This window comes from Charadrius vociferus, unplaced genomic scaffold (genome assembly GCF_000708025.1).
Source record: "Charadrius vociferus isolate BGI_N301 unplaced genomic scaffold, ASM70802v2 scaffold32, whole genome shotgun sequence".
NCBI classification, from domain to species: Eukaryota; Metazoa; Chordata; class Aves; order Charadriiformes; family Charadriidae; genus Charadrius; species Charadrius vociferus.
The window spans coordinates 9,654,724-9,670,258 of record NW_009647856.1 but is presented as its reverse complement, the minus strand read 5'-3'; the positions used below and the strand labels follow the sequence as shown (position 1 = coordinate 9,670,258).

General features: G+C 43.7%; 1 protein-coding gene across 1 annotated transcript in view; it reads right to left on the bottom strand.

Moving 5' to 3' along the window:
• The window catches only part of PRKCQ (protein kinase C, theta), a 45,999-nt gene that overhangs the window by 22,643 nt on the left and 7,821 nt on the right, over positions 1–15,535 (bottom strand). The window contains exons 4-12 of the mRNA XM_009882960.1: positions 14,514–14,574; positions 12,699–12,861; positions 12,197–12,228; positions 12,012–12,101; positions 10,814–10,939; positions 10,264–10,373; positions 8,339–8,462; positions 6,285–6,460; positions 3,612–3,785 (exon numbers count right to left, since the gene is read on the bottom strand). Of these exons, the coding sequence (XP_009881262.1) occupies positions 3,612–3,785; positions 6,285–6,460; positions 8,339–8,462; positions 10,264–10,373; positions 10,814–10,939; positions 12,012–12,101; positions 12,197–12,228; positions 12,699–12,861; positions 14,514–14,574 (1,056 nt within the window). The remainder of the gene's footprint in view (positions 1–3,611; positions 3,786–6,284; positions 6,461–8,338; positions 8,463–10,263; positions 10,374–10,813; positions 10,940–12,011; positions 12,102–12,196; positions 12,229–12,698; positions 12,862–14,513; positions 14,575–15,535) is intronic.

The window sequence follows — 15,535 nt, the reverse complement described above, 5'->3', positions numbered from 1 at the left end:
CCTCACTTCCCTGCAGGATGACTTCTCCTGCAATGCATCAGCATCCTGCAGCCATGCTGTGGTCAGAGAGGAACCTGCGTTGCCTGGGGAGGGCAAGCGGGCCTGATTCAGGGCTGCTCAGAGGGTCCCTGGCACAGCCACGCAATGGAGCTGAACATTGAATGGGTGTGAAACCCGCATGCGCCAACCCACGCGCTGTGATTCAGGTCAAATAATTCAGTCCTGTCCCTCTAATGGCAAGACAAAGATAGAAGAAAAGTGAAATTGCCCCTGGAAAATTTTGCAGGAATTGCAATTTCGTCCGAGGAGATATTTTAATGAGAAGTTTCCTGAAAATACTCATGGAAAACACTTCAGAGCCTAAGAATTTTTAAATTAGGATCACACTCCTTAATTACAATACTTTTCTCCTTCCTGCCAGCCTCAGAGATTTTAAAGTCAGTATTAAGCACGTTAAAACAACAGAGCATGTGAAAATGGCTCACCACCAGGACTTTGAAAAGATATAATACATTAGTAAAGCAGAAAAGAAATGTTTCTGTAACATTTGCTTTTAAATTGCAATGAAGATTACTTCTCGTTTGGGTTGAGATAATCTTCTGTGTTGCTATTTTGTGCTGCAAGCCAAAATGCCTCAAGACTTAATTTGCATTTAGGTAAAGGGTGTGAATAAAAACTTGGTCACTGAAGTACAGAAACAGTTAGCAACAAAAGTGACTTTCAAAAAGGGAAAGACTATTTTTATCACAGATCAGTGAAATGCAAAAGAAGAATAAAACATAAGCACTGGAACGCTATTCACTGTTTTGGCATTACTGATTTTGGGATTTCACAGAATAATAAACATGTTTTTCCTCCTCTTTAGCATAACGGTGTCCCTTTAAATCTAATAAACAGAATAGCTCTCCGAGCTTGTTGTTAAAATTCACACCATATAATTATCTCTGCTGAATATCTGGATACAAAGATTACTGCAGTAAAATAAAACAGTGAAGTTCAAAAGCAGTTTGGGAAAAAAAACCCTATGCATTCAAATTTATTCTCATGTAGCAAAACATGACAAGTATTCTGAGTTTTGAAAGCACTGATGATTCAGCCTCCGCAGGAATAAAAAGGAGCATTAGGTGCCCGGTGCCTACAAAAACCTGTCTGAAGGGCTGTCAAGCTTTATATATTTCAGCATTCACTGATTACCTGGGTTGAGGCCAAGAAGAAACTCATCCCAGAGCTCAGAGGACTGTCAACAGATTAAATGACTTTTTTTTTTCCCTCTGGAGACATGGGAACTACTGAGGTTCTTGTTTCAATGTAGGAATATTCCTGGTTTTACTGTCCTTTGCAGAGGCATTCAGTAACTGAAGCAGCTCAGAAACCTTGCAAGCCAAAGCGTTAGAGATTCAGAAAGGCATTGACAGATGTATTTCTGTTTGAAAATACTTATCTATCCAATGATGCCTTAAAAAAACCCACCAAATTTTCAATTGAAAATCCACGTTTTCAATATTAAAGTCCAGAGAGGGATTACACAGCAGTGGCCTGGCTTCTAAAATGATTGCTCTAAAATATTACACCTGAACCATGCTGTCCTTTGAGCCGTGAAAGACTGTCCATGTCTTGTCACAGCTCTCCTGCTCTGAATGACTTTCACGCGTTGAGTGATTGCTGCTTGGCTTGCAAAGGTTGGAGGAGAAAACCATAAGCGAGAAATCAATCACAGCCCAGAGTGACTTTGGTCTGGGCAGCCACGTTCCAGCTTCTGTATCTGTGCACTTGAGGGCAAAAGGGAGAGATTAAATAACTTTAGAGTGGCTATGTTGACTTGGGATGAGATGGATGGAGGTGCTTTCTATATGTTAAGAGGGCAATATTCCAGTGCTGCCCATAAGACCGTGCAGGAAAAGACCACTTGGGTTTTTGAGCCTGACACCCATGGTTTTTTTTAGGCACTCATTGCTTTTCCATCCTGCAGGTTTTCCTTGCCTCAGCCACAGCTGGAAGCACAGTCCCACCCTAAATGGTCAGTAAATCCCATCTGGCTCCTGGCATGACTCCATTTGGTCTGTCATCTTCTTGTTGTGATCTCAGGAGAAAAGTGAACACTTGCATGCAAGCACTGCCCGAAACCACAACTGCAGGCTGCCACCGCTGCATCCGTCCCAAACCTGACCTCCAGCTTCCAGACCAGGGTTGGACCAGGGCTGGACCACAGATAAGACAGTTCTGCTGGTCAGCCGCTGGCATCAGTCAACACCCCCTTGGGCACCCAGAGTTACAGGCAGCACATGCAGCTCTCCCTGGAGTATAAGCTCCCTTGTAGAGCTGTGACTGTTGTATTTTGTCTTTTTTAATTAAATCTTGATTTTCTTTGCTTTTGGAGTTGGGTCACTTATATTTTCCTCTGAAATCTAGCCCCCAAAAAAGGGAATTAATGCCTTTCCTCTCCAGGCAAAGTTGCATTCCCAGGACGTGCTCTCCTCACCGACAGTCCTGAAAGGGGTTAAACACGAACGCCTGGGCTTAGTGTCACATCGCCTATGGCAGTTCCCAGACGTTCCCTGTTATAAATTTAGTCTGTCTTTAAACAGGTGCTGCATCCCACGGGTGGCTGGTATATACCTCAGAGGTTATATTTATTTCTCCTAACCCTGCAGAAGCAGCAAGCCTCTTGCTGAGCAGGTCCTAACCTCACACTGAGCGCTATTTTGTATCACTAAATCCCGGGGCTGAGCGGGGACCGGGAGCATCCTAACAAAACCCTGAACAAGCAGCCTCAAGAGAGTGACGTTCCTCTGAATTTGAGCTTTGGGATAGCAAACATCTCTCAGGAGTGGTTTGGGTAGGTTGGACAGACAAGACAATCTCTCAAATTTCCTTCCATCATTTTTTTCTATGCCTTGTGTGTGCTTTAGTGTTAAGATGATTGGTTGTGGCTGTGGACAAGGCTCTGGAAAGCTAATCTATTGGTGGTTTGTTGCCATGTAGGGCCATGAAGATATATATTTTACTTAAATATCACTTCAATTTTGGAGTCCTAAGTGAGATTTCAGGTGAAGATGCTTTGTGGTGCCCCGCTGAACTGCAGCCTTCACCATCAGTGGTCCTGTATGAATTAGGAAGAGTCTGATGCAATTTAACAGTAATTGGAGGGAAAGAAGATTCCTAAAGTTAATGACAGTATGTTTATTCTTCATAACCAGAATTTCTTGAGTTAGCTCTGATCCAGGCTGGTCACTGCAGCATACTGCTTCATGATCCAAGAGGTTCAGATAACATCAGTGTGGGCACATCTGCACCCTGCCTGTGGATGTGGCCTTTACACATCCTCAGCCCAGAGTACCAGGATGCAGATTTTAACAGTGGGTGTCTGCATAGGCACTTCCATCAGTCTGGGATGCCATAATCCTCAAATGCACCCTCCAGGTTAATGTGAGGAAGGTAGATGAAATTTCTGGAGCCATTCCCAAGTGGTTAACCTGAACATCCCTTCCCTTAGCACCACCTCATGTCCAAGCTATACCCTAACACCTAGAAGACTTATGCACTTCACCAAGTATCTGTATCTCAGCAAAGCGTCTTCACCTCATGGCAGAAGGTGACAGAACCTGTCTTACCTTGGTCTGGAACGTACAGAAGACATGAGTCAGGAATGGGTGCTCCCAAGCTAGGGAAAGGACTCTCTTCTCTACCATTGTACATTCGACATCATCATCCATCAGCACCACATCCTTCTTCAGGGCTTTCACGGCAAAATACTGGTCTGTGCTCTTCAGCTCTGCAAGGAACACCTAGGGTGGAAACAGCTGCTCAGAAAGAGCAATGATCTTCTCTCAGAGCTGGCAGCACAGCCACGTGAGGATGGGAGCTGAGCTCTGTAGAATTCACTAGGGTAGACCTTAAAAATGCTGATGTTTAAGGCACAATTCTGCCATTAAGACTTTGTAGACTTTGAGTTTATTCCCCACACCCAGAACAGTTTTATGAAGCTGAATCCCAGCGAAGGGTGAGAATGGAAATGGCGATTACAAGAGCAGGGGCTACATGCCCGTATGGACAGGACATGTCAGGGGCCCAAACACTTCTGACAACAGAAACCATCTTTATGCAAATGCTTACGAGATACATTTCCTGTTTTATGACTTTAAATAACAAAACACAGAATATTGCTTTGTCAACATGAGAAATGCAAATGCCCTGCACCAGATCCTCAGCAGGTGTAAACCGATGTCTACCCATCGTTAGACTGATCTGTATCAGATGTGACTTTCTCCCCTTCCTCCCAGTTAGCAGGATGCCTGAGCAGACAGGCTGGATCCCCTGTCCTTCTGCAGGACTTCTTCTCTGAGAAGAGAAAAACACATACCAGAGGAGTTAGGACCTCTGTCTGTTTTTATGGGCAGGGAAAATGAGACATGGAGAAGCGAAGGGTTTTCTAGAGACCACAGAGCAAAGAAGTCTCTGCTGGAAGGCAGTGCCGGTCCTGATCTTTATGTTAACAGCCTGTCAACACTGTTTCCCATTGACTGAATAAATATGTAAGACTCATCAAAGAGGTCTTTGAAGTGCTCTACCAGACACTATTTACTGAGTAAGCTCAGACATGTTTTAGCCCTGACAAAAGTTTTATTTACCCTTTTGGCTACTGCTGCATTTCACTTTGTAGCACTAGACAGAGCGTAGAGCCTAGAGCCTCCCTCTGTCTCTCCCGTGAATGACCAGAGATGCTAACAGTGCTGATGTTGCAGACACCCTTTTTACCCTCGTTTTTGTGCAGGGCACTGCACTCCTGGGGAAACTGGGGAAAGCAGTATATTTGTGACTTGTGCTGTAACTTCCAAGGTGCAGGTAGGCAACGTTAGACCTCACGCAGAGGGGACTTCCTCATGGGTCTGGCCCTCAAGCTCCCTGATCTGTGCAGAGCTGGAGAGACCCCTCAGGCACTGAGATGCACACACCCTGTCCCCTCTATGGGGAAGTGAATCTCGCTCCAAGCAAATAAGGGCACCAGGAGCAACACCTACACAGGAAACTTGTGGGTGAGGTTTGTTGCAGAAGGGCATGAAATAGCCCATCTTTTCCACACCCACACGGTGCACTGCAGAGAGATGCAGATGTCTGCAAGCTCGGAAAGTCCATGTTAACCCAGGGAGCTGAAGCAAGGTATAGAATCTGCTTCCATGGAGGTATTCAAGACTTGACTAGACAAGCCCCTGAGCAACCTTATCTGATTAGACCTGTTTTGAGCAGCAGCTTAGACTAGATGACCTCCAGAGGTCCCTTCCTTCCAATGGAAATGTTTCTATGATAGCTATGCTCTTGAGTCCAGGTTAGTCTGGGCTCCGGAGTTTGGGGTATTTTGGCTTAGGTCTAACTCAGATGTCTCAACGCTGCTTCCCAGGCAAAAAGTGTAGACATGCCAAATGTTTTCAAGCATTGGAAAGCCAACACAGCAAATATTTCACCAGTTTAAGAATTGGCTGCAGCAATCGCTCCAGCTCACTTAGCAGGCAAAAAGCAGCCCTTTCTTTAAGGCACAGTTTCCACCTTGAAAGGTTTGAGATCTGAGCAACGTGATACATAATGATACTCATTCTCCTTCTTGGCTGTGAAAACACAATGGTGTGTTCCTCTGAAATTGCTTCATGCAGCTCTGTGCTGGCACTGAGTAACATGAATCCCCTTCCAGGGGACATCTGCAAGAAGGAGGAACAATCCACAATTCATCAAGATTAATGAATCCACTGAAAACAGGTGGTTCTTGTTTCAAAAGCACAAATTCTTGGCTGTTGCAAACTTCGCTTTACGCTCCAACAGAGATTGGAGCTGGGAAAGAGCAGTCAGTGTTCCCAGCTGGGGACCTGCTGTTCTAGAGAGGGGTGATGATCCACACCCAACTTTTCAGCTAATGCTTCTGTCTCCCTCTGAGCTTGCTCAGTTAAGCTAGCAGGAGTAGCTGCATGATGGGGCATAGCACAGAGAACTTTCCTAGCACCAGCTCTCTGTGGATGCCCAGACTCTGTCAACCTGCACAGGTTTCACTCAGCTGTTTTCCTCTCTTGTCATAGGCGCTCATGAGACAGCAAACTCATGGGGCAGAGGGAAAGGCAGGGAGAATCTTTGTCTTAGGCGAGAAGACGACTGGGTTCAAGACTCAGCCATGCCACAGCAAAGGTTCTTTGAGGGCTTGGAGATGTTTTTTCCGAAGTGGCCTTCAAACCACATGTTATTAGTGCCATAATATGCAATATGTAGAGCTATGCAGTGGCATCTAGCCCCCTGAGGCTTACCTTGCCAAAACTGCCCTTCCCCAGCATCTTGTGCAGGACAAAATCTTCAATGGTTAGTTTTAGATGCACTTGGTGCTCTTCTTGCTCCTGGGGTTGTTCTCCAAAATCTGACTCTATTAGAGACTCCCCCTTCACTGTGCCCTCCACCGGAGTCTCCCAGGAGATGCCCTGTGGCTCTGCAACACACATCAAAGCATTCACATAAACACCTGGAAATGAGCAGAGAATCCCCAGAATGCTTACAGGTATTGTGTTTAGAGCTTTAAAAGGCTATTTCAAATAAATGGAAATGTGGTGGCCACATCTACTAAGTAGATGGGTTCCCACTTTACGAACTCCTTCATCTGTCTTTCTGTTCTATGGCAATGAAATATGACCAAACCCTTCATTTCTGGCCACCTGTGTTCTTCATTCCTACTTGTTGGTTGCCCTTATGATGTGGTCCCATTTTTTCAAGGCCTTTTCAAGACTCTTGGCAAAGCTAACGTGAAACAGATGTGACAGCATTTTTGTATTAGTTCCCTACTCTGGATGTGAAGCTCTGACCAAGTACTCCCCCTGTCCTGGAGTGGAACTACTCAGGGTTTCTTCAATACTCCATTCACTTGGATGTATGTGAACCTCTAAGAGATCCTGTCTCTTACTGGATATATCCAATGTGCTCAAGTGCGCAGTTGCTGTGATGTCCTAAATTGCTGAACAGCAAACCCACTACTCAGCAGAAAAACAGACCCGCAGGTAAACCAGATGTGAAACCATTTTGGGCTTTACAGATTCACATCAGCGTAGCCAGTTCTACTTGTAGAAAAGAAAGGAAAAAAGCACATATGGGGTCATAGTTTATTTCCTCTTGGGGCCCAAAGGGCACTGCCCCCTTAGCTCAGATGGTACCAAAACCAGCCTTTGAGGCTCAGGAGACTGGTGCTGCGCAGTATCAAACCCAGAGCACTGGTACAATGTGGCTCTGTTGTGCTTTAACCAGTGCCTTCTGACATTTTGCGCTAGGTCCAGTTTCCAGGATATTATCTGCACAGAGGGCAGCATTAATTTGCACTGAGAAAGTGGATGATGGTGGAGCCTGGAGTTTCAGCTTGACCTTTGGTTAAGGTTGGAGCTGAGGACTCACTGTTCCAGTCCTTGCTAGGTTTAAGTATTGATTCACTTGTATTCTTTTTTCCCTCCCCTTTCTGACAGAAGCATTTTAGAGCTTGTGGGAGGCAGAAAAGCATTGTGTCAGTGCCACCATAGGTCTGCTGCAGTTACAGTACAGTTCTTGGAGGGGCACCATGAACCATGAAGCTGGAACGAAATGGCCTTTTAAATGGGCCACATGGGTCTAATGAAAGATGGTGACATTTTTGCTCCCAATATCCAGAGTTCTGTGACTCAAGCACAAAGTAGACAAACAAGGGATCTCCCCAGGGGACTGTAAATTTTGTTTAAGGCCGGTGAACCCCCAGTAGCTTTGTCCAAGGTCTGCTAATCAATGCTCTTCCCTGATCTCTCAGTCACCCTCCTGAATGTCTTCTCTTGTAGCACAGAGGTCCATGACATTTAGATCAGCTCCTGGGTGAATAAAGTGGGGATCTGTCAATGGTTTTCAAAGGTACTGGATGTAAACCCAGTACTCCCAATCTCCTGTTTAGAGCTTGTTTTCTCAGATTTTATAGTCTATGAGTCCCAAGAAAGGAATAAATACATTATTGCCAGTGGAGGTATGAGGTGTACTCAAGCAGCAGGTCAGAAAGAGGGTTTAGGAGTTAGCTGAATGAGTGGTGGTTGGTGTCTCATGTCACCAGAGGTTGGGATGGCATGAGGGAAGTGCTGGTTTATAGAAAGCAAAGGAACCAGGGTAAGATCTAGGGTATCTGCCATGCCCAAGTGATGTGGCTGGGAAGAGTTGTTGGTATCCTGGGATGAAAAGGGTATGACTTGTTCTAGGCTGATAAGATGCATGAAAGATTCAATGGCTGATAAATTCCCCATCCTTGCCACCTCCACCTAATCATGTACAAACCAAAAAATTACTGTCCCATATCACTAGGGGAAACTACCTTTTTTTCCTGTTGTAGATGCTGGCAATGCCTGAAGTGGTTTTACCTCCTTCACGGGAACTGGGAAGCCAATTTCAAGAGGTCCATCCCTGGAGATCTGTTCAGTGTCACGCTGACAGCGAGCCTGGATCACAGAAAACATCAAACGACTTTTGAGCCAAATGCCATGTTCTGAGTTTATGGACACTGTGACTTCCTGAGTGTGACTGTCACAGAAGCCAAGATCTAGCAGAGGTCTTTGCTTATGAGGAAAGCATCTTTGTACCTAACGTTTAGGGGTTTGGTAACCTAGAGGAACCCACAGCCTTCTGTGAGAGGTGTGTGGGTGTTAACAGGTCTTTGTACTGCCAATATAGAGATCCCCTATTTTGCACAGGGGTCTGAGTCTCCGGTTATCCACACAAAGGACATTTTATTTACCAACTTCCTTCCCAATAGTCCTCTTTGAAGAGAAATCTGGAAAAATACTAGAGGCTGGAACATGTTGCAGCCTCATCCCTGCAGTGTCTGGATGTCACTCTGAAGAACTCCTTGCACCAGGTTGCAGATGGTGAGTGTGTCTGGATTCGAGAGTAAAGAGACAAAAGCACGGAAGATAAAGCCTCTGAGGGCTACTAAACACTAAGACTCCACCTGTGGCTCAAGAAGTCCCCAAGCCTAAATTTCTGGAGATTAGAAGAGTATTGTGGGGAAAGTAGCTAGTGTTTGCCCTCTTCATGTGGCCTTGGGCAACCTGGTCTAGTGGGAGGTGTTCCCGCCCATGACAGGGGGGTCGGAACTTGATGATCTTCAAGGTCCTTTCCAATCTAAACCATTCTCTGATTCTATGATTCACCTCTCAATGGGGACTCCAAGTATACAGTTCAAGGAGCTGTAGGAAGACAGCAGGTAGGAAACAGAGAAGCGAGAGCAGAAAACAGTCCTCTTTGGAGGTTTGGCAGCACTGCCTATCACATAAAGGTAAGAAATATGCAGAGTTAAACCTCGTAGATAGCTCCTCAGGAAGGTATAGATGGAAAAACACCTGCTGTACGCATAAAGGTGTTGCTTTGAGATACTGAGTAACCTAAATATGGAGAAGTAGGTACCTACAGATTTTGTCCCTCTTTGAGGTTACTCAGGAGCTGAGAGGCATCCTAACAATCCTGATTTTGAATTAGAATCTCTAAATTCTTTTATGGTTGTGGGCTTGCAACAAACTATTTTTCTTTGTTTTAATTCAATTATTATCTGTGTTCATAGGGTGTTGTTTATATGACAGTAGTATCTAGATCCTTTCCCCAGGGCCCAGGTCTCTTCATGAGAGTCTGTGCTCTGGGGAGTTTTATTCCAAACAGATCAGAGTCACAGGACAAATTGCTAAGTCACAAGCACGGAGCAAGGCAGTGACAGCAAAAGGACTTAAACCAAGTTCCTCTCACTCTGCCTTGGACGCTGTTACACAACCTCAGTTATGAACACAATATAACTAACTAACTGTAACTACAACTGTTCTGGATCAGAGCAAGAGTCCATCCAGGTCATGTCCTGTCTGCAATAGGGGTCAAACAGACACCAGGTAAAAATATAAGAAGAGTGAAGGCATGCAAGGTCACCTCCTCAGAATATTCTCCCTGTCTCCACAAAGATTTCTGGATTCAAAGGCGGTGCTTTTCTATTAATAGAATTAATCATTCTATTATTCCCAAAGGGGTTTCTCTTCTATGAACACTGGAGATTGTCACTTGAACCCATGAAAACTTTTGGCTTCCACAAAGTGCTGAGATGAGCTTAACTACCTATTCCATAAAGAACCCGTTTCCTAATTTTTACTTTGAACTTGCTACCCACAGTGCTCCACTCAATGCCCTTATTTCTTGCAGTGAAACAAACATTGAACAGTTGATCCTCCTTCCTCCAGGTCACTCAAGGCCTAAAGTATTTACCTGCTGGGTGCTCTCTATCATTGCCAGAGCTTCAGCCATTAATTTCTGGTTAACTCCACAAAGGTTTGCTACTTTTGTCTGGCACTTGTGATGGACGTTCATGCTGCATGCTGAAAGAAAGAGTAAAAGGTGTCAGAATCATAATCACAGAACCACAATCACAAAATAGGATCTCCCAGTTGGTATAGGATTATGAAGATGGTGAAGTGTCTTGGGCCTCTCTGGTAGTGGAAATAGAGCATGCAAGTTGATACGAGGAGTCATTTTGGAAGGTCAGCGGTGTCACTGAGATGTTCTTTGCCTCTCTGGGAAGTGACCATTCAGCCTCGCGGGCCACATAACTTTCTGTATACTGACAGTTGTCCTCCTTGAAGAATGATCCTCCTTGAAGGATGGTCCTTTTGACCACTCCTTTACCACCCCAGATGCCATCTCATACAGGTCTTGTAGAGAGGTGTGATAAATGAGATTTGGATCTTCAGCTTGCAACCCTCTAAAGACAATGGCTCGCTCCCGTGCTTAGCTCATGCCACATATATTGGGCACTCACCATCACACTTCAGTCCTTGCCGTGCAAGGCCCCAGAGGAGTGTGCCGCAGTGATCACAGAAAGTTGGGCTCTTGTAGTTGTAGACTTTGAAGCGGTGAGGCATGTCGATCTTGGACCGCTCTTTTACTGCAAAACAAAAGCCATGTTGGCAATTCACCCCTCTCCACCTCAGCTCTGGATGGAAAACTAACAGCACCCAGGCTTGTACCACAGAAGACAGGATGTCTACTGACCTTTTATCCTTGGGTATGACCATCAGGAAAAAAACTATCTAAAACTATCATTCAGATATACAAAGCCAAATATTGATACATAATACCTGTGCAATTCAGTGGGAACTGGGTAATTTAATACCTGGTCTTTATTTATCTGACCAGATAGCTGCTTGTATCTCAGCTGTGCACCCAGACTCCCTTAACACTCAACAGAAAAATAGTGGTACATCTAAAAATTATTCATCCCATCCTGAAAAGGATGTCAACATTTGTTGTCATCAGTCACTCTTTGGAAGAACCTATTTTTCTTCTTTTAGTATATAGAGAGTCAAAGGTGATGACAAAGTTGGATACATCTACCCTGCAGATGTCAGAAGACAGGTGAGATGAATCTCATCTCTAAAGACTGTAAAAGGAGAACAGGGTCCAGGATGGGACTGGAAGCAAAGAGAAGCTGTGGGACACAATTAAGAAACAGTGAATAGTCCCACCAAGACTCAAATTTCCACTTTTGCGCACCGAAAAATGAAGGTTTATTATAAACTGATACGAGAAAAATACAATAAATAATAGTGGATGTGCTAGATCTTCCACTGACTGTTTGGAAATCTCAGATAACACAGAGTGGGATGTTAAAGTACTGCTTTGAAAACTCAGTGTGATGTCCTGCCTGAGACCAGACAGTGAGGAATTTCTTCCAGTAAATCTCCACCTCATGTCCATGACTTCCCTCTGAGCTATACTTCATACATTAGAAAAATGTCAGTCCTGATTCAGCAATTGCTTATTCAGCGGCTGCATTCGAGTAAATCACAAGTAGGAGGTAATGAAACCACTAGGAACATAAAAAACAAAGGGCATAGATCAGATCACACAGCTTTTAGTTCAGTAGCACTTTTTGCTTCATCAGAAGTTGTTTTACAGTGATGTAGGAGAGATCTGAATGACACCCAAGCTTTTTAAAAGCAGCGAAATAATAATACATACCATTGTTTCCCTGCTATTGATTGCTGATCCTGTACACTTGGCTATTACTTTATCAATGCACTTCTTATGAATGGCAGCGTTACATTCTGAAAGAACAAATGTGTCACGGTGTTAATAAAAAATGCGTTAAGAAAAGATTAAGTGAAAAATGATAGTAACAAGAAAAAAAAAGGTTTCTTACGTCTGCATTGATAGCCTTGTTTATTCAGACCCCTGAAATAAACAGAGAAAGTTAACTGAATTTTCTGAAAGCCTCCACAGAAGAAAGGAGAGCAACATGTATGAAAGAAACAGAATAAAACAGCTTTATATACAGTCTGTATAGAGCTTCTCTAATCTAAGTATCTTCATTCAATCTAAAACTGGAGTGATTCTCTGTGGTTTTCACAGCCTTTTCAGCACACATTCACATTCTGAGTTTCACAATATCCAAATAGCAAACTGGGCTGATGAAAAATGTCCGTGCGTTTGGCCAAACCCAAAAATATTTATAAAAAATAAACTAAAAAATAAGAGGAATTTTCACAGTTGGAATTACAAGTAATGCCATAACTCCACATGTAAGATGACAAGGGTTCGGTCCTGCTGCCTTTGCCGACAGCAGAAGCACAGATAATCACTGGAGAAGCAGAACTGGTCCCTAGAGCTAAAAGGGGAAAATGCGTAGATCTGATTTCATTTACCATACAAACTCATGACAGACAGAGCAGAAGGTGGGTTGTGGAAAAAAGGTGGCCGTGAACTCATGACACTTGACATTATGGATTTTGGCCTGTTTGATGGCTCCCCTGCGCTGGTGCAAGGAGAAAAAGCCTTCAGTCTCACAGTCAGCCAGGTCCTTTGCGTCTGGGGGAGAGGAAAGAGCAGATTTATTAGGATACCTTGTCCTGATCAGGCACCTTGAGAAAATGCAGCTGCCAAACCACTAAGTGACTGAAGCTGATGATTCACTCCTGGGAATAAATATTTTTAAGAAATACAGTTTTCTGAAATCCACACAAGGCTCATTTGGATTTTCTTTTTTTTATCTATTGTTCCTACAGGGGCACTAAAATTACTTTAAACTTGGGACTCTGAGCTCCCTTGAATATTCATAATGCTGCTTTTGAAATGTAGACCAGAAATTTCCCAACGAGAGATAATTTGCAGTTAAACATATAATTCTAACTTCATATAGCAGTGAAGAACCATGCCCTAAAAAAGATGTAATTACATAAAATTTAATAACTATCTGTATATGCACACAAACGCACATGTGTGTATATATATATGTGGGTATTTAACGGAATCCTTTATGAGTGCATGTATGTGTGTGTGAGTAAGCACGTATGTATGTTCTTAGGATTTTCTTTTTCTTGTTATTTTTCCATGCCAACAATTGCTTTGTTGTTTGCTGCACCAATGCCATTGCTCACATTTAAACTTTTTAGAACAGCAAACAAACCAATTCTGACTACACATACACATGTGCGCTTATATATGTGCTTGTGTCTACAAATCTAGATATGCACACAATATCTCACTCCCAGTCTCTGTTTTGTTTTACTCATGCGTTATGCAGCGAGTTACATAGGTATTCTGTGGAAACTGCCCCCTGTGTGATCTGATGCTGATCTTGCTGTTTTTAATACACACACAACTTGCATTTTCTATTCTTCGGCCTCTCTGATATCTTCTAACGTACAAGGAGGCAACAATAGTCTATTCTATATTAAAATTAGGAAGAGATGAAGGAACTATCAGTATGGACATGCTATTAGCTGCTTTCAGTACTTCTATGTTTCTAAAAATTGAAGGTCCTTCTAGATATCTACACCTTACAGTTCACCCCGTGTCTGTGAAAGGCAGCAGGAACTTGGGCATCAAAGACAGAAGAATACGACTGAGCATTTGGATTGCAACCCATTTTCTTCAACAAAGCAAAATGTATTGCTCGTGGACATAGACTCTGCAGGTGACTAAGCTGCTGCCATGTCCCTGGAGGTCTGGCTGGACCAGGCAGTGGAGCCCAGTGAATGACTCAGCTCACCTTGGAGCACAAACCTGCATTTGATCAGATGAATCACTCTCTAGGTTCTTCTCCTGTTTTGCCTAGGTTGTTCTTGATCTTAAAAGACCAACTAACACATATACTCAGGTGTTGTCAACCATAAATTATATCCCAGCCTTTACATCTGCCCTATAACACACGCCGTGGCACATGTTACATGCATACATACAATTAGAATGATTTCAGAGGGAGCCTGAGTATATATTCTGTCTTACTTTGAGTAATGAGAAAATCTACCAAAATCTGCCTTGCAAATCACAGAGGAACAGTCAACCTTCATCCCCACCATAGAATAAAAATTGCTTTTCTGGAGCGTTCACTTCAAACCATTATGATAGTTCCTATGAATAAATCAGTAATAACATAGGCACTGCTTTCAGTGAAGACACCATGTCTGCCCCACATAACCAGAAATCACGCCTATCAATTAACAAACAAAATCACTTGCCACTTATTTCCAGGAAGTATCTTGCATTCATCAGCATTCGGCCTTGAGGTTTCAGTTCTAGCTGGTTGAGATAAGCGAAAAACAAGAAAAAAAGACCAGTGCAATCATTAAACAGTCATTCAAAGAAGCAACAACCATTTCAGATGACTCAAGCTATCTCCTTTCCCCAGCAGGAATTTTTTTTTGAATGCCATTAAAATGTAATTTTTGGGTTGCTCATACCCTTGTGGGACAGCAAGGCAGAATAGGAGCAACTGTAGAGAGAGGAGGCTAGATCACCTCTTATCAAACTCTTGGAGACAATAAATGTGACTAAACCACAGAAGCTGTATGCACGTTTTTAGACCCCAGCTCAGGACCAGCATTATCTATGGAGACAACTTGTCATTCCCAGTGGATCTTGCAATGGGGAAGTGGGACCACCTTGAAAAAAACCAGCCAATTTAGGTACTTAAATGATGCTGAAATCTCTTAGAAGCTTGGTTCTGCGAATCTTGCTTCCATTACAGTCAATGTGAATGGCATTACAAGCTTACTCAGGCATTTCTGGGACCTGGAAATTCCCACCTATCTGAACCTCCATCCATAGGTGACTTTGTAAATCTGTATCCACTTGCCTAGGAATAAGGAGATCTGCATTCAAGGAATTCTTCAGCCTGGGAACCACAATTGTGCCTTCCCTCACCCACTTCCAGCACAGCCTGAGCAAGGTCACCTCCACCTTCCAGGTGAAGCACTTCCCATGCACATAAAAGCAAGAAAAATGTTATTCTCTCCCCTTCTGACCCTTGCAGGATGGGATATGTAGGACCAACCTCCCCAGGTCGTGACTTATACTGGGCAGTAAGTGGAGAGAAGATCTCAGAAGCCACTAAAAGGCTGGGACGCGACAGGACTGGGATATCCCAACTCCGTTTGACCTTAGGTCTGTTACTCTTGGTGTAAGCAAGCAGCACTCCAGCCTACGTGCCCCCTCTCCTCTTCACTGGGTTGCTGCCTCCCATGGCTCTGAAGCCTGGGGT